This window comes from Heliangelus exortis, chromosome 3 (assembly GCF_036169615.1).
Source record: "Heliangelus exortis chromosome 3, bHelExo1.hap1, whole genome shotgun sequence".
In the NCBI taxonomy this organism is placed as follows: Eukaryota; Metazoa; Chordata; class Aves; order Apodiformes; family Trochilidae; genus Heliangelus; species Heliangelus exortis.
This window is the reverse complement of record NC_092424.1, coordinates 62905460-62925131: the sequence shown is the minus strand read 5'-3', so window position 1 is coordinate 62925131 and position 19672 is coordinate 62905460. Positions and strand designations below refer to the sequence as shown.

Sequence of the window (19672 nt, the reverse complement as noted above, 5' to 3'; positions counted from 1 at the left end):
GGAGATTTTGATCCAATTCCTGACATAAGGGTTGAAGATTTTGGAGGTATGTCTTCTTCCCACATATTCCCATACTAAATATTAAACCAGGTCTGGAATAAGCTGGTTACTTCTTTCCTAGGATTCTTTGCATTTAATTCAGCACTTAGACAAACAGCAATGCAAATTACATATTAGGTGTAGCACTAAAGGTGTAATATGCTCCATACCACTCATTACTAATGTGAAAATTGAAGTTAATTCACTCAAGGAAATAGAAGAAATCATAAGACAGTTGAAGGTAATTGTACTCTGCCATGCCTAAGTGAGCTAGATACTAATTGCAAATACTTTGCTTTAGTGAAAGAGTATCAGAGAAACTTGTGATAGTAAAGTGCTCACTTTTCCCCATTTCTGGAATTAATTTCTTTCACAGATACTACTGTACACTAAAATTGTTGCATAACAGTATTGTATGTGCTGTATTAGAACCATAAACAATAAAGTTAGAAGCAAATCCTTTTATTGTCTAGCTTGACCTCCTACAAAACACAAGGCATAGAGATTCCCTGAATTAATTCCAGCCTGGACTAAAATTAAAAGTACATTTCATCTTGATCTTAAAATGTACCATGATAGAAAGACCACTAGAATAGCTAATATTTACCTTCAGTTTTCTTCCTTGTTTAAATTCCTGGATTCTGGTCCAGATGCTTACAACACATTTATCTGAAAAACTACAGTATTCTGGTATTAGCAACATTTTGCTTCCCGTTTTCATAATTTGGGATGAAATTAAATCTCCTTTCCTTAAGTAGCCTGCTTAATCTCCTCCCTACTCTGTGAGCTACTTATATTCCTAGACTTCTGATAATTTTCAAGATTCTTCTCTGAAACTTCTCCATTTTTTTTCAAAATCATTTTTGATGTGTGGACATAGAAAACTATTTTGAAAACCAGTATGAGTGGCACCACTGTCAGATAGAGACCAAATGTAACATTCTCATTTGGAATGAGTTCTTCCCATTTAAATAAACCACAGCACACACTACCTGTTTAAATGCCATTTTAAACTGGAAATCCCCACTGAGCTATTTATGCACCATGAACCATAGGTCTGGAGTCACTACTCCACAGGCACCCAGTCTTTGAGCCAGGATTTTCTGCTTCTTTGTGTTCAAACTTGCTTGTACTTGGAATAACAAGAGGTCCAGATTGTTCTGAAGGAGTATCTGTCCTCAAGTCTTTTCATGTTCTAAATTCAGTTGATTTTTACATCGGCATATACAAACTCTGGACCTCTGTCTTTGTTCTGCAAGAGTAGGATTAACTCCAAATCACCAGGCTTCAGTTATCCAGAAGTTATTATCTAACCAATGACCAATGGGACCCATGAAACCAATGGGGCATCTTTCCCAGCCACATTAAAGCCAGACATTTCTACAGACGTTCTTCCTAACCTAATTTAGGATAATTTAGATGATTTAGATAATTTAGGTAATTAAGATGCCTAAAATAGGTGAGATTTGTTCACTCTAGAGGTGCCTGTGACTCACCAGTGAGACTGTGCTGAAAAAAAACCAAGCTAAACAGCCTTTTTTTTCCCTTCTCTGTGGGGAAAAATGGAAGTTATAATTGTTGTCCATTATACTTGTGACTCTGGAGGTGAAAATTTCAGAACCCATTGGAACAATGCTGAGCAAGTGAAACCTGAGGGCAAAACTTAGGTCTGACATTTCTATCACGTCCACTCCCCTGAGTCACAAAGCAGCAACAAGCAAGAATATTTGGCTCTTTAAAGAAAGATCAACACATTAGTATTCCATTAATACCTCACTAAACACAGGGTTTGCATTAATATTACCTTCCTAGTTTTGGAAAAAGTGTATAATTCAGGACGAAGATGATGTACCTGGAAAGTATTTCATAGTTAGTATTCATAACTACAGTCAAACAACGGGTTATGTTCTTAGCTCTGAATACTATTGCTAATTCAACATTACAGTATACTTAAGACTAGATTACATTTTTCCACGTTTGATACAGTGGGTGACTGAGGGGGGAGGGAAATAGTGCTGATGGAAATAGCACAAAAATTCAATATATAGATGAGTAATAAAGACTATATGACCAAGATTTTTTGCTGCTTAGCGGGAAATAGAGTAGTTGACCTACAGAAGACAAAAGATTTTATACCAAAATAGAAAACCTCCCCTGTGATAACATCTGTCAAAAGCAATATTGGTGTGAAGAAGACATAGATAATGAAAACATACAAAAGGGTGCATGAGAAAGATGCAAATTATGACCCTAAACTGACTAAAAAGATATTATCAGGGAAGAACCTCAGCAGACAAAGACTGCCTGCCTGAGGACAGCAAGGACAATGAAGACAACTGCATCATTTAGTGGGCTCAATAAAACCTCAAGATCAAGTGTATCAATCTAAGAATTAAGTAAATAAAGTACCATCATCATGACTTTCATATTTGGTGCAGAAATGTAAATAAAGGAATTTGGAAGGATGTCTCCAAAAGAACTCAGAAGACTGTTCCAATAACTCTGCCAGTTTCAAATCAGATCAGTGGTGACTCATTATCCAGATTCCGTGTTGAAGTTGCATGAAATGGCTTGACTGGATGATCAGAATGAGGAACAAAATGATCCCAAAGCAGGATGTTCTGCTAGATGATGTGCTCCAGATAAAATAGGTATCTTCTTGACTCATTCAATTAAGATCTCTCTGATACCAGAGAGATCTGTTTGCTGCCCAGCAGCTTAATGTCTTCCTTCATGGCTAGATTGCTGGATGTTGAAGACCAAAGTGAAATTCAGAGGCAAGCTCCTGCTAATCAGGCACATATTGAGCACAAAGTCTAACACCTTGTCATGGAACTATGCCTCTGGTGGCAATTTTGCTGACTTTTCATGAGAAAATTGCAAGCAGCCATGCTTCCTGGGAATGTAAACAATCACCTACCTCTACGTATTCCCTGATTTCACTGCAGAGGAACAGCAAGCACCTAAAACTGTGAACAAAGGACTGTGAAAGCTATGAAAGAAAGATTTCCACTCTCACAGGCCACAGAATGAGCTCTGCCCTTCACACACACTTATCTCCTCCTTCCTGACACCCTGGTTCCCACAGAAAAAAAATATCTAGGCACACATGCTAAGTAGGAGCCATGCTTGTCCCAGCCAAGTCCCCAGTCATTCAAGTGAAGGGACCAAGACCACCAAACTATGGCAGTTTAGTCAAACCGGTCATTTAGACACAAACTGTAGCATTTTAAAAAATGTGATTTTTCTGCCCTAAAAAAATTTTGCATTTGAAGTTTGTTAGCATTTTCAACTTTAAGTTAACCCATTTCCACATTATTATTAATGTATCGGATCTGCTTCAGTTCTTTGGGAAACAGACATTTATTGGACCTGTGTCAATGGTGGTTTGTAGACATCCAAGCAAAGGCTCTATTTTATTTAGATAGCATATTTATATGTCAGGTCTTGCAAATTGCACTTTTTATCTCTAATAAAGCTGCCTATCTAGTCCCTGTTCAGTAAATGTTTCGGTGCTCTTTCATTTGCCTTGGCATAAAACGTTGAGTTTTTTCAGTATCTGTTTTCCTCCATTTTCTATAACTCAAAATTTATCCTACAATGTCTCTGGCCTTCCACTGGACTTGCATACCTAATGTGTTACACTTTGCAATGTTTCCATGTTCATACTGCAGAATTGTGTTGCTACAGATTGATGATTTACTGCCCACTAACACTGTGCTATACATCTTTCAAGAACGATGCATCTTCTTGAGCATCTGAAATACAGTGTTAGTGCTTTTCTGCACTAAACATGAGTGAAAAAGCAAACAAATCTATGACTTTATGGAAGCATAGCTCATCCGTTACAAGAACCTTCAAGAGATGATGTAATTTATTTCAAATCTCAGATCAAACAATATATTAATGCATATCTTCAGAATTACAATAACCTTCCCAGTGATGTGCCATGCCACTTGAGAAATACAGCACAATAGGGATGGAATTATTAAAAGAACATGTTTTTTCTCCACAGTGAAATGTTGCAGGATCTATTCACCTGATTAACTAAGATCATCCAAAAATGCTTTGATTGACATTTCCTTCAGTTTGTCTATCTGGACAAAACACAGCTTTAACTCTGCACTCACCTCTGTCAAATAGAATAAAACAGATACCTACACTGATATGATGCTTACAAAAGATAAAATTTTGTCAAAACTCTCAATTCCCACTTTAAAAACCTCCACTTAAAGGTCATCAATGAGCTATTAAGTCCCGTGATCAAGTTAAAAATTAGTCTTTTACAGGTTTAATTTATGTATAATATATGCCCACTATGCCCATTTTTTTTTTCTTTTAAATAGGTGTTAAGTGTGAAGAATTTGCTAGACTTTCTGTCTAAATCACAGAGCAGAACTTGGTAAAAAGGACCATACATGGCCTACAGGAGTAATCACTTTTCACAGTGATTTGTAACAGCAGGACTTCCCTATTTTTGTTTCAATTATCATTTCTGGCACCTTGTCACTTCTGCAAGGCAGAAGTCCAAAGTTGCTGGTAAGAGCTGTTCACTAGCTCAAAGCATGGTTTTTCCACAGTGTTATCAGCTGTTTCACAGAATAATCACAGTTGGAAAAGACTTCTAAGATCACCAAGTCTAACCATCAACCCAGACAGGAACCCTGTAACTCTTATACCTCTTTCATTAACTTTAAAAGGTATCAGTAGAATTTTGCCCAGTTACAATGGACAGACAAGAAACCAGGGAAAAATTCTCTCATTAACTATGAAGTGGTTTGGGTTTACACAATGTTTAGAGCTGTTATGCAGCTGCACAGCTCTGCTGTCTTCAAAGATGGCTCTGCAATTTGGACCCCACTGCACAGAGTCATATTGCACTCATGTCTCAACAATAAAATCATCCTCCCTTTCCTTTATACTGCCAAGGCAATAGAGCCAGATGAAATAAGGTCTCATTTTTGGCACTGAAACAGCAACGTAGAAGAAGCAAACATCTATGGATCATTTCTTCTCTGACCCTCAGTAGGAGATATATATATATGTATGTATATATATGTATATATACACACATATATATATATACATGTATCTTTCATTTTTCAAAGACTTGGTGCATCTGTTCAAGGCAGTTAACACCAAAACTTTGTCTACCAAAGATTGTGAGAGCTGAGTCCAAGAATTAAAAAAAAATACACTCTAAGCAATTTGAATAAAAAAATTAATTACAAACAATATTTAAAGCAATAAAATGTCAAGGTTTAATGCTGAGCTGGCAACTAATTGAACAGTAGATGCTTTCTATAAATTCCCCTCCCTGATAAAAAAAAAGAGAGACTTAGGGGTTGGAAACTAAACTACACAGATTTAATGAAACAGGAATGAAAAAAAGGAACAAATATTAAATACATTAAAAATATACAGAAAAAAAATGCCATGTTCCTCCCTCCATCCCCCCAGTAATTCTCATGTCACCACCAAGGCTGCACGGCAGCCCTGGGAAAGTCCAGGCTGGACTCCTGGAGTCAGCAGCCGTCGGGAGCTGGAGGCAGGAACACACAGATTCAGGCTGGCAGGGATCAGGACCACAGGCAGACGAATGGATGGAATCCTCCCAGGATGCCCAAGCAAGTAGCAATGGGCAAAGAAGGGACAGAAGGATGGGTGAAGGTGAAGGGATTTGACACACATGATCCCTCAAATTAATACCAAGTATGACACATATGGGAGGGAATACTGTTTGATCAATTTTGTCACCTGTCTTGTTTGCCGCTCCCAAAAGGAAAATTACAGGAGTCAACCCTTTACTCCCTTTCTCTTTCCAAAGGACAATATGTACCTCAGAATCGAGCGGTAGCCTTGGTTCTGCATACCATTTTCTAGCAGTAACTATATACATCAAGCATCATCAGTCCTAGAAGCAGACACTGACTGACAAACTTGCTTTTAATTTCAGCAGGTACAGCTACTTAGAAGAGACAAAATTACAAGACAGAAAATTAATTCTACCCTGGCACAAACCAGGACATAAAACATTGTTATTCTTCTCCAAGTACTCCAAAATAATAGAATAGTAACAATGTAGAATACATAGCTATAGCACTTTTCATGCTTTCCATCCAAAATCTCAAACAAAAAGTCAAATGATGACTGGAATCTTACAGTGGCTTGGTGACACTGGCACTTTTCCTTTTTACAGATTTTGTAAGAAAAAAAGTAATGCCATTGTATCATTTCAAAGCTCATGTTAGGGACCACTGTGGCTCTGCATCACCAAAGTGGCAGCTTCTGGAGGCAAGAAGAAAGGCAGAGGATTTTTGGGGACAAAGAAGGAAACACAACTGCAATACCAGCATGGTGGGTACCATGTGTGCTGCTGCCAGAGCAGCAGGAATAGGGCTACAGCCTCTTCTCTCATTTCAGGACAGTGTGGAGGCTGGATGGAAACTGTCCCTCCCTGCTGGTGGTCAAGCTTCCCCTCACCTCTCCTCCAGGGGCCAAGGCATTCCAATCTGCCCTGAGTGACCTGTGCCTGGGAACAGGTGACAGAGCTGCAGCCTTCACCACATTTGGGTTAAAAACCCCACAAAGCTCACAGTTTTTGTAAAGATTAAGATGTCAAAGTACCTGATGTGACTTTGTACCAGAGCAGCTTCTGCATCAGCGTGTTAAATAGCGAGGTACTGAGATCTAGGGAAGGGATGAGTGCTGGCTACTGAGAGCCACATAGAGTTCCAAGCTGGTGATCATCGCTTCAGAGGATAGCAAGAGTCATGCCTGGTTCAGATGAAACATTTAGTTTAAATGGGCATCTGATGTCTGTTGATGGCAAAGGTCTAATTTAGACTTCCTTGATCACCGTGGCTGGCAGACTCCCAGGTAGTGCATTATATTAACAAGGTTCATAAACTGTCAGATATAACTCATCCACTTAACTCTCTGCAATGAGGCACAGACTGAGGACACGGCCTTTCCGAGAACATTCTCTCTTTATAAGTCATCATTCCCCCCAAATGCCTCCTGTGATACGATGTTACTGGAACCTTCAGCTGAAAGGATCAAGTTGTTTTTTTTATTAGGCATAGTGCAGAATTTATTCGTGTGTCCACCCCAGGCAGTGACTGACACCTTTGCCTTCAAGCTATTCTCATTTGGGCCAAGGAGATCACTATTTTTCATGCTGAATGAACAAGTGAGTGATCCCCTACCCTTCAGCAGAAGGGCTGTAAGAGGAAAGGTGCCTTTGGCCTTGGAATTCAAACTATCCTTCTGCTTGGAGGCTCTAGAGGGTAATCTCTCTTCATACCAGCCTAGGCTGCACAGTGTGATACTCATTTAAACTCTCCAGTGGTTCTCCTTTTGCAGGAAAGGTTTCACAAAGCACTTTGGCATTTGCTTTTTGAAGCCTGCTTAGCTGATTTTGCTGAATGGAAAATGCAGCACTGAAACATACCTTTTATTATAGATTACAATGGTGGAAAAAGCCTGCAGCAGGGTAATGCTGAGAGGAAAAATAGCCTTGCAACATGAGCTGAGTTCAGTTACTTTAAACATTTGATGCCACAGGAAGAGGTTTCATTGACCTCAAAACCTCCCCTGACACTTGATGCTGTTATATTGTGCATCCAGATCAAAAGGTTTGTGCTAAGAAATGCATTTGCTAGATGTATGGATCCTAGGGAGATGCAATGATGTGGAGCACCCCATGCAGATTGCTTTGTATTTTCACTGACACCTATCTTTCCTTACTTGAGAACATAACGCTTGAGAGAGTTACTTAGCTTAGTCAGTTCTTCCTCATCTTCCTTAATTGCTTTGCCATAGATACTATCCTCTCAGATATCCCACCATTCCATCTAGTGCACAGACACAGAGAGCAGAGGCAATGATCCCTCCCCAACTTAAGTCACCTTTCCTGGCAGCTCTGTCTATTCCTCCACTGTCAGTCCACAATTCCCACTGGGCTTGTGAATTATTACAGTATTTTCATAATTGCTCAGTGTTCAGGTTCTCTTCATCTGGACCACACCCTCTAGAGCTTTTCCTATGAATGCCTTATTCACTTTTCTTTTTGGAAGTTAAAGGAATGTTCAGGTTGCTGAAGAGCTGCTTCAGCTGAGCTGTGCACTTCACATGCTCTCCATAGCCTGCCTTGCCAAAACCACCATCACCAACCATCATAAGAACACTTTGATCAGGGCATTATTAGGATGTTACCCCACAACCACCCTGAAACCAGAGTAGTGCCAAAGCTGCCGTGTACCATGAAGCTTCCTGCCCCTGGGATCACCATCAGAGCCTTCAAAAAAAGAGTAATTCATTACAGGGAAAATAAATAGCATCACAAGGAAAGAGTCAGTTACTGGAAAGTCCCTCACACCTCTGATGAGATGTTCTGGCTATTGTAATTTATGTGACAGTATTGCTCTAAATTAATCTAACATATAATGATGGAGAAGAGCTTCCTGTACTCCATTTCTCAACTTTTACTTTACAAAGTTTTCATGATCCTGAGAAGCTGACAGACACAACAACATATTACTCAGTTTCTCATCCTCTACTCATCTTCTGAATGCTTCCATTTCCCACATCTAAAGGCCTGGTGTTCACACTCACATCGAGGTTCGCTTGCCATATGGGTGCCTCATCATGGAGGGATGAACAGAACAGAAGCACTCATATGTTTGTTTATCAGGAATTCAGAGTTCTCTGATACCATCAAAATATTTCTCCCTGTACAATCTGCACAAACTTCAAACATGCATTTATTTTTTTCCTACTGGCCCTCAAAAAAGTGAGTAGCATTCTTAATCAACTGTTTCATCTAATGCAGTTCAATTTAAAATGCTAGGCATTCCTTTGGCAAGCTGTGAGAAGTCTGTGGCATCGTTAGATCTGTAGCACAAAGAACCAATTTTTCTTATCCTAATCCTATGGCTGTCTAGAAAAGGTGACACACAGTTAGACACAATGATAAGAAAAGCTACTGCTGCCAAAGGCAGTCAGATACCAGAGCCAGATGATTAAACCATTCCAAAGCATACTCAGAAGACAAGAGAGGAAAAAGGTCCAAAGTTTTTTCCCACAAGTTTTCTTGCTTAAAACTGACAAAGCAACACCCACATACTGACACATAGTTTTGCTTTGATAATCCATTCCTATTATTAACAGAATGACCAGGGTGTTATGTATTTAATCATCTTTTAGGTTTCTTTTTAGTTCAACTTCATTCTTTGTTTTGTTGTTTTGCTGTTGGTGAGTGTATAGAGGCAGCTGGCCTTGTTCTAAAAATAAATGGGATGATCTTCCACAATCTGCACAGCTCTAATGGCTAAATCCCATTGATGTGAACAGCAGTCACTGTACACTTTTGACCCCTGTAAGCCCAGAGCTCTAGCAGTGACAAGTTGGGCTTCAGAGCTTTGAGAAGAAACAGAGCAACAAACTTCTCCATTTTCAGGGCTTCCCATAGCCTCAGTATGGATGGAATTAACAAAAAATAATAACCAAATATATCCTTTACTCGTAATCAAGTGAGAATATGTAGAGACAATTCTACAGAAGTAGAAAAAATAAAATTAAATACTAATTCTTAACAGCACCAATGTCTTCAGCCTGCACTTGAGCTGCACTCAGTATCTGCTGAACACAGCTGGGGGAGAATTCCTCCCCTGTCTTCCCATCCCTATCATTACTCTAAGCTGTGATCTGAGGATCAACAGGTCAGCCTGCTGTGGCCTCTCCTCTGCCCCTTGAGAGTTGCCTGCCTCATCTCCTGAGGGAATCCAGCAGAATTCCAGATGGGGCATTTCATCAGTGGGAGCAGGAACATCAAGTTCAGCACTGAGCCTGAATCTACAAGGTGCTCTGCAGTTTGGTTAACACAAAGCTTGGCAATAAGAGATCCCTAGCTCTATCTTGTACAAGCTGGTAACCCCTGTATTTTGGGTTTTATTTGATATCTGAAGCAAGAAAAAGGATATCCAACACTTGAGCTGCAAGATGAAATAATGGGAAAGTGCCAAATATAATGTGGTTATCAAAAGCATAAATCTCACTGAAATACCCTGGAATAGTAAAGATTTTTAGAAAGTTTTAGGTCAGATTTGCAGAAGGCTCTTGCTAAACTTGCAGGAAATTTGGGTCAGGCCAAGTGTCTGTAATACAGCTTCAAAACAGGTAAGTAGCTCCTGCTTGCTACCATTGTTAAAGGTTTGCACAGCTCTTATCTGACAAGCCACAGTGCTGTGATTTTCAGTGCCCCTGTGGTCTCTTCAATTCATCAGGAGAAAAAGCTTGCCAGGGAAAATGCTAAGGGAACAGCTACCCTGAAAAAGACAGAACCACTCTCCAGCACCCAGCAGCATTTCAAACAAAAGCATTCTAGCTGGTCTGCACCATCATCTTCAAATGTTTATACAAAAAGGAAATCTCCAGAAAACTGAATAGTCCACTGAGAAATAAAGACAGACTTTATGCTAAGCGCCTTCCAGACAGCTGATATTAAAAAGATTATAATGCCCTTATTGAAATAAATGCAACTTTTATCACATTCCTATTTTCCAGTGTGTCTAGATTTATCTATATTTATGATTCATGGTTTTACTGTGCCTGCTGGGGAAAAAAAATTAAAAAGCCTCTGAGGCAGCTTTCAGTTTAAAGACAGGAAAAAAAAATTGAGAACTACATAGGCTAAGAAATTATGGGCTTGTTTCAGTTTGACTTTAAATTTCATAATTGCCTGCTAGCTGTTACTGTATAATTATTGCATAATTTTTTTTGTACAAATAAAGCTCATTGGCCATACTGATAAATTATTCTTTGCAGAGAACATACAGGTTTTTAATTTTAATTTAATAGGCACACAATAATGACTGCCTGCTTTCCCCATCAGGAATCTAGCTTGATATCAATATTTTTCTAATGCTTCTTTTATGATGAAAGATAGTTAAACTTAGAGGAATGGCAGAGTTCTCATAATGTTAAATGCAAACACAAACAGAAGAGTACCTCAACTGAGTCATTTCCAAGGAAGATAGCTTGAGTATTATGTTAAATTCTAGCAATGTTGTCCATTCACCACTGCAGCACAGCTGCAAGCAGTGAAATCTTTCTTAAAACTGTTTTTTACAATTTCATAACCCCCAAGACACTGACTTAATTCTGCAGATATTGAGGGAAAAGGCTGTCTCACTGTTTCTGCTAAATAACTAGTATGAATTTTCTAGGAATCGATATACTGGAAGCTTTCTAGACAGGGATTCTCTAGTTCTTCCTTTCCTCTTAAAGTATATATATACCTCCAGCCTCCAAAAATACATTTTAAAGCAAGACTGTTCCTTAAATGCACATAATTTCACAGGCTTTAAGTCCCCTGTAAGCTTAAGAAATACAATTGAATTGCACACGAGTAGACATGTAACATCACAACTTTGTAATATAAAGTTCCCAGGGCCAAAAGTAACTTCCATATAATTCTGCATTATTATGGCTTAAACTAGCCCATATTTTTTGCCAAGGTCTTAAAACAACAGTGTTTGTAGAATCCTGTACAAAATTAAAAATGAAACACACAAGCCTCAGCTGTTTCAGAAGATCCTGTAACATCTTTTCATAGAAAAACAATGGCTTCATGGGTTTTTTTAAGTGTAAGTCCATTTCTTCTGTCAAAACACAATTATAAAATAAAATGCTCATTCAGTGAAGCCAAGACTGTGTACTATTTCTATAACATTAAATCATTCATCCTCATCTTCAGTTTTCATATCACCTTATCCCACTCAGATCTTGGCCACTTTTAGTATTTGTTTCTTTCTCGCTGCCATTCTTTTGCTTCAGGTCTCCAGCTTAATAAAGATAACTCCTAATAATTACCTAGATAGATGCTGCTTTAAAAGAGGGAAAGGTAGGGGCCTTGACCAGGGCTAAGAGGTTTTCACATAATATCTCTTACCCAAATGTAGTGCTACTTGCAATGTATGAAAACATTCATCTTCATAAAAGAAGGGAGACAAAATAGAAAGATAGAATTTTGATCAATACCAGTTCTGATTAAGTTTGATCAGAGCACTTGACATTTTGAGTAAGTCTAGAAGTACATTCACAGAACACTCAAGATCTGTTAGAAGTCTCTAGCAGGGTAACAGGACACTACTGACTTGGGAATATCCTGTCAACTTTCACTTACCTCATGTGGTTCTAATAAAGCAATAAGATACATTAACTTAATTCTGTAATTAATCTCACTGCCAACATTTCAGTAGTGCTGGTGTATTGCTGATTTATTTTAGGCTTCTGCTGAACTTCATTTTTTCCTTGGCAGAAGGAATGATGTTTTGATAAAACATCATAAAAACTTGATAAAGGTGTTTATAGATGAAAAAAAAACCTAAAAGTTGGAGAATTCTATACAAAAATGGTCAGACTCCATCAAAGTAACAGCCAGGGAGCTGGTGCAGGAATGGGCAATATGTCACCCTTAGAAGAGCAAAGTTCCTTTATGCTCTCATATGGACAAATCAGGCAAAGTTATAAAGAGCAGATTTTTTTTAAACTTCAGAAAATGAGGTTCATAAAATTATGCATGCAATAATCACTCTATGTATAAATGAGCCAGAGTGTGGTTAATGGCTCCTGCTCCTCTGGAGGCCCATACTACAGCATTAAAATGTGAATGGGACAGATGTAGACACCTAACCTGGATGAATGTGGGATCCAGATCTGATCTTCTGTTGATTGCAGATTTTTTTTTTTACTGCTACATGGTTTATAAAAGATCAGCGATTTAAAACTTTTTAAAAGTCAGTTTACATGATAGCTTTCCTGGTTTTAAACTGATTTTCTAGGACAGTCAGGCTCTTTATCTCTGAGGACTCATACCCCTCCTAAGCCAGAAATCTTCCTGAGATACTGAATCAGGAGGACTCTGCTCTGTGTAAGGCTAATGCTGCACTAGGCACTGCTGTGTTCCAGAGCTTCCCAGAAACAAATTAAGTGATGTGACTAATCTCTATCATTTGGATTTGTCTTTCTTTTATCTTCTTCTCCGGGGGGAAGAGTGTGTACAGCAGAGTGTTTTCCTTGGAATTTATTTTGTTGATTTTGTGCTGTATGTAGGTACACAGCAGTGTGTTTTCCTTAGAGAAAAAAGGTCAAAGATATGACCCTTGCACCATAACGAAGGTGGTAAATTTTGTGAAAACCCTTCATTCATGTAGAAATTCATTAACATTTTTAGCTGACTGGTCCCGAAGAAATACCTGCTACATATATAAATGAACTGTACCCTTCCTACAGGAAACCTGAATCCACCAAGAAAGACACCTGTTCCTGGTCTCCAGCCCAAAGGTCTCTGCAGTCACCAGGGGCTCAATCCCTTGAGCATCCTCAAAACAAAAACTACCACTTTCCTTTTTGAACCCCAGATCTCACTGAATGCATTCTGTGGCTGATGCAGTTCAAAGATAAATCTTGAATGGCTAGCACTGGATCAGAACTCAAACTGTTTGTTTAAAAAAAGAGAAAAAACGATAGGCTAATGTGATGCTCAAAGTAAACCAAAATTACTATGTGTACCAAGCAAAGGGTTAGACAAATGTGGGAGAAGGAGAGGTTTATTTTGTGAACTCAGATAATGTTATGGGATAATAACTTCTATTTGTATTTAGAACATAACAGTTCCTAGCTTTTAGAAACTCTTAATCAGCAGGCTCATCTGATGAAACACTGCAGGATTTACTTATATATCAAAGGAGTTCCCTAGACATTTAAAGGATGCAACTGAATACTATTAAAAGATCAGCTGTAGGTATAGTTTGTGAAACTGCTGTGCTTTGTGAGAGAAGTTTAATTACTCGTATGCAAACTTGTAGCATTTTAACAGATAGTAAAGCACTGAACTTTATTTGCAAGAAAAGCTTTACCAGCATGTTCTCCTGCTAAAGATGCAACTATTCAGCTATCTTGGATCTGATGGTCTGTAAAAAGAACAGAAAAACTATTAAGCCAAGGTTCATATCCAAGAATGGAATAATTTATGAACAACCATTCTGGGCCTTATTCCTTGCTGAATTAAACTACATGTAATGTCATTGAAGTCAATGGGGTTATGCTGGGCGTAAGTCAGTGGAGCAAATTAGCCCTCTGTCTTGAAGCCAAGAAACCAAAGTGATCCAAGAACACAGATGAAATTCCAATATAACTGAATGCCACTCTTCTTGGTACAGTTTATTCTTTGTGTCCAGTGGTGAATATTTCATCCTTCCCAGGTGTAAAATCTTCCGAGCAGCACTATGAGGTAGATTTATAATAAATTACAAAATTAATTATTTAGTTCTGTTGTAATGCAGATCCTAAACTCCCAACAGGAAACGAAGCTGTTCACAGACAACATCTATGGCTGCAGCGTGATCTCCAAATCAAGTCTTGGTCTCATTAGAAAAGTCTTGGGGTTGGCCTTTGTCCTTTAGCCATCTCTCACCCATACAGATCTTAGAGAGCAGTCATGGGTATAGACAGCTTTCTAAATAAAAAACTGAAATACTAAGAAGACCTGTGTTAGAGCTGGAGTAAATTAAGCACAGTCACAGCCTCAGGCACGATGCCACTAGGAAAGAGAAGATCTGTTTACATCCATGGCTTCAGGTACTATTTAGTACCGGGTTCTAAGACCAGAACACTTCAGAGATCCTAGGTATGCCTTTGATTCATGAAAAAAAAAAAATCCATCTGCTCTAACCAGCACTCATAATAATGCACAGTCTTCTCTCAGAAGACACCCTTTAACTTCCAACTCACTGACTGCTTTGTCTCAATTTAAGATCATCATCTCCCTCAGCTCCGGGAGATTATGGAGGTTGCACACAGAGAGCTGAGTCCTGGCTGGGGCCTTCAGGCAATTCCATTATCCCTATAAGGAACCAAAGCCCAAAGTCCACAGTTGGGTTTGCAGCTCATGGTAAGATCTCTATTGAGGTGACCCATACAGAATAACACATTTCAACAGCACAGCTCACTTTTCACTAAAGAGATCAATAAACCTGAATTCTTTTGACATCTTAAACATGCAAACTTCAGTGATGAGCTAAAGGATGATAAACAGTTTGCTGAAAATCAGTGAAGTCCCCAGACCTACATGTAAGTGAAAGTGTGTGTAACACAAGACATGGTGTATGCTACAGCTCCAGTATTTATTCTGGTACTTCTCATGTTATTTCTCAGTGATGATAGAACTTTGTGGAGGGACTAGCAAAGGACTCCTGCGATACTTGTGCTGTGACAAGTGTGGTATTTCCTGTGTATCCCCTCTTTTTTTTTTGTGCTTTTTCAGGTGATAAGTATAGGATAAGCAATTTGCCATGGTACTTGAGAACCACTCCAGATTTTAATTTTCTTTAAATCTCATTTCTTCTGTTCACAATTCACTTCTGGGCATGGTCTGAGGAGAGGGATGAAGGGAACAAGATACGAATTTGCCAGCTGCAGCATGAGATGTTGATGTAAACACATCCAAACCTACTACAAAGTGCTAGATATGTCTCGAGGCTTAGAGGTTATTGCAGATACAGGAACAAGCCCCGCTGATCCGCAGCCCTAATTTCAAGTGATAAAATATCACTATAAAGCCAGTTTACAAGTACATGGCATTCATCTTCACTTTATTGGCAAGGTTCTGCTGAATGTTAACAGAGTTCTGCTAGCCAGTCAGGTTTTGGTGGGTAACAAATCTGATTTTGACAGAAATATTTTCAGGGGCTAAAAGTCCCAAGTCCAACCACTCATTTGGTTTTCAATAACTAAAAAGAAGCCAATTCACTAACAATTCTAGAAGCTTTATTAAAGCCTGTGTTTTTCAAGAATGCTGTAAAATTACCCTATTTCCAATTATAATTACCAAGCTGTTATGCAAAAGTTCCACTACTTCATCAAGGAGTGTCCAGTGAATGTTGTTAGCTCTCTTTCTATTCCTGCTTTTCTATAAGCAATTCTGGGTTTTCTACCATATTTGTTTTACATCTAACACTACTACATTTTGTTTCAGCTGGCGGGGTTCATCTATGCCTGTTATGTTGTGAAATGTATTACTGAAGAAGAAGACAGCTGTAAGTACTAAAGCTTTATTACATACATAATTAACATGCTTTATTGTTGTGGGGTTTTTTTTAAGTCAAGATTACCCCTCCACTATGCTGGCTCTTGCTGACTTCAGCCTAAATACCTTATTGTACTTCTGGCCAGGACATGATTTCTGTCCACCCTTCATCTAAAAACCTGGAAATGCCTGAAGGACAAAGGACTCATGAAATGCAATTTTAAAAATTTGGTTTTTTGTTTTCCTTTCTTCTGAAAGAATCACCACAGTATTTTTCCCCTCACTGCTTAGCTTAAGACATAAAATAAAAAAGTAAAAATCCCAATTGGCAAATACAAGCCTTTTTTTTTTTTCCTTATTCTAGATTGTTGTTAGCTATCTTCACAGTAAGTGGTTACTGAAGGTATAGCTTTTCTGTTACTCTTGTAAAAGCACTTCTGGCAAAAACATAGCTTTAGATCACTGCAGGGCCTTCATTTATGAGAAGTTAAACTGTGGAGTTCCTCTTTGTTCCTGATGCTCCCAGGGTACAATTACAAGGAGCAAAATTATTTCATATAGATGTATGGTTTTCTTCTGCTTATTTATTCAATACAAGCCTGTTGAGCAGAATTTTCTCTTATTACATGCTATAGAACCAAGCCATTTTATTTTTTCTCTACTCTGACCTTGATTTTTTTTTTTTTTTTTTTTTAAAAGGACTACCACAGCATTTCAGTACAGCTTGGGATTCATACTAAAGCACTTCAGAAACAAGTATCACAACTGCATGTAATTTTGATAAAATATACATGAATCCTAGAGAGACTTCTGCAACAGGAAACTAAAGGGGTTTTATTTTATTAAGAGCACTGCTAGCACTGTAAGGTTCCTTAGTGCATTCTCCTGCATGGAAACTAGCTGCAACCCTATAACTTATTGGCAATACAGTGCCACTGTGAGCTGTCAAGGGGAGATTCAGTTCCAAAAATCAAACCACACTTAAGAGGTCTTTCCAACTACACTCATTTCAGTTATCTTTGTGTTTCTGGGGAGGCAAGGGAGGCATAAGAGTAAAAAGAGTGTTAAACAGGGGTATGTCAAAAATAGGTCTTGTCTTCTTAGGGAAGGACCGAGTCATATGTGCTTTCTCCCATTCTTCCATTAAGTGCATTCACTCTTCACAGAGCAGGAAGAGAGTGAATCCCTGTCCCCCTATGAAATCCCTTTTAATACCATTCTGTCCATCTTCTAAGGGCTTAAATCTTAATTCTTCTGTAATGGTTTAAGGCATGATACAAGTAAGAAGCAAGGAAGGAAGGGACTTGTGACTTGGGTCACTAGGCAAAGGCAGAAGTCAGAGCACATTTGAGAGATATCTCCTCTGGTCTATAAAACATCATCCCTAGAAGCAAAGCACCACAGACAATATAGCAGTTATCTGCTCACTGTGGCAGGAGCTCCCTATTGCTCAGAAGCCACAGGCTGTCGTGCTTCTTCAAATTTTTGCTGCTGTCATCTTGCCAATTTTGAGGCTTTTAATACTTTCTTAGTACACCTCAGCCAGGCTTCCTCTTCCAGCCAAAGAGCCATCTTATCCACCCCTGAGCATCTCCCTGAGATACTGGAGTGAACCCTCACCCAGCACACCTCAGACATCTCAGCTTCACCTCTGCTGAGGTTTGGAAGCATGGCTGGAAGAGGAAAAAAAGAGAAAAAAGGAACCTCTAGGAACTTCTGTGGCTGAGTCATCCCAATGCTGTCAATGTTCAGATCAGACCTGGCCCCTTAAGGTATCATAAAATTAAAGCAGCTTTAATTTCTACTGCGAGAGTGCATTTAGCAGAGAGTAAAGAATGATTCTAGTTTTCTCTCTGCTCAGACATCCACTGTGATGTGTTCTGACTGATCACTGTGACATTCGGGGGGGACTACAGTTTCTACAGGCACCCCTAGCACAGGTTTTGTTTTAGACTTTATTTCTATCAAGATAAAGTTTCTTGCCTTTTCCCTCCCTTTTGCCAGTACATCCACCTCTCATGCTCCTGTGAAAAAGGTATTCCTTACAGATGCCATGAGAAATGCTCCAGAGGAAGATACCTAAGCATGTCTTTTTTCACTAAGTTCATAGATGGGTTCATGTCATGCAGATGACTGAGTGCAAAGGAGAAAAGCTTACAGGAAAAGTAGAATGTCCCAGAACCATTACTAGACTTTCCTGCCTATGAGTCTTTGATCTTGAGGTTGGTTTTCTTCCCCTAAGTCACCTTCTCCACTTTTCTTAGTTCCTCACTGCATGCTGCTATGGAGCAAGCTCTGTGGCTCTGCAGGATGAACCCAACCCTCCTACCCACAGCACACTCCCTTACCTAAACTTGAACTTTTGAGCATAGTAGAAAAAAAACTTCACTCTGCTGGCTACTAAACCCACCCTGGCATCCATGCCTGGGTAAGGAGCTTATGCTCCCTCAGGTAAAACCAGTGACTACAAAGCAGCTCACATCACTGGCCTGCCTTCCCAGCTTCTAAAGTGGTCCATGAAGAACAGAGGGACACTTCTTCTTACCCACCTCTATATTCATAGAGATCACAAGAGAAATCTAGATCTCTTGTTTTCAGAATCACTCATTCCCATAAAAATGGGATGCCTTACAGTGGGTCACAGCAAGAGGGCATTTAGCCACAAGTCCTGTCTGATATGACAGAGCCAACAGAAAAAGCCTTTTGCTTTCCATGATGGATGTCCCATACACTCAACTCTTTTTCTGTTTTACTAATGGACTATTGAGCAGCAGGAGTCCAGAAGAGGAGCAAAGAGGGCAGAAGCACTGAGCCTGGCAAGAGTGTGCAACAAGGCATGAGACTAGAGAAAAAGACACAACATCCAAAGGCCAGACATGGGTATATGCCAGATCTTAACCTGAAGAACACATTGACACTGCTCTGGAGCAGAGAAGGTGCCTCATCTTCTGCTGGCAGGGCCTCAATTGTAGAAACACAATCAAGTTGCTCTTAAGCTGCTTCAGCTGAATCAGCTTTGCTCTCAGAGTAATTGGAACAAGCTGAAAGAATTACTGCTTCTCTCATTCTTTATGCAGATTTTATTAAGAGAACAAATGAGCGAGGGTAGAATTAGGCAAACATTTCACCAAGATTAACCTGCTCTAACCTCACTAAAGGATTAGGAATGGAACAATACAGTGATCAAATCAGGGTCATAATTATGGCCGAATCAGCAAGTTCAGAGGTTTTAATTATTCACACACAAAATAAATCCAGCTCCAGGCCTCCTAAGTCAAAGCACAAATCTACACTACCTTCCACAAGAACAATCTGCACCGAGTTAATTCTGCACACCAAGGATTAATGAAGGAGTTGCCTTCCCTCCAGAGCCAAACCACAGCACCCATCTCCAAAGGGCAGGCAAGGGTGGCTTCTCTTGCCAGTGGTTTGTTGATCCCAAAGGTCATTTCTGCCATCCCTGTGGCTGCAGAGGGAGGAAGAACTCCGAGACTTGGAGCACCAAAGGTCTCCATTTGAGGCAGGACAGGTGCCCAAGCAGGG

The 19672-nt window shown here is 39.3% G+C and overlaps 1 protein-coding gene across 1 annotated transcript in view; it reads left to right on the top strand.

Annotated features, from left to right (window-relative positions):
* NKAIN2 (sodium/potassium transporting ATPase interacting 2) overlaps window positions 1-19672 on the top strand; it is a 529877-nt gene that overhangs the window by 486979 nt on the left and 23226 nt on the right. Inside the window, exon 5 of the mRNA XM_071741035.1 lies at window positions 16079-16139. Within this exon, the coding sequence (XP_071597136.1) occupies window positions 16079-16139 (61 nt within the window). The remainder of the gene's footprint in view (window positions 1-16078; window positions 16140-19672) is intronic.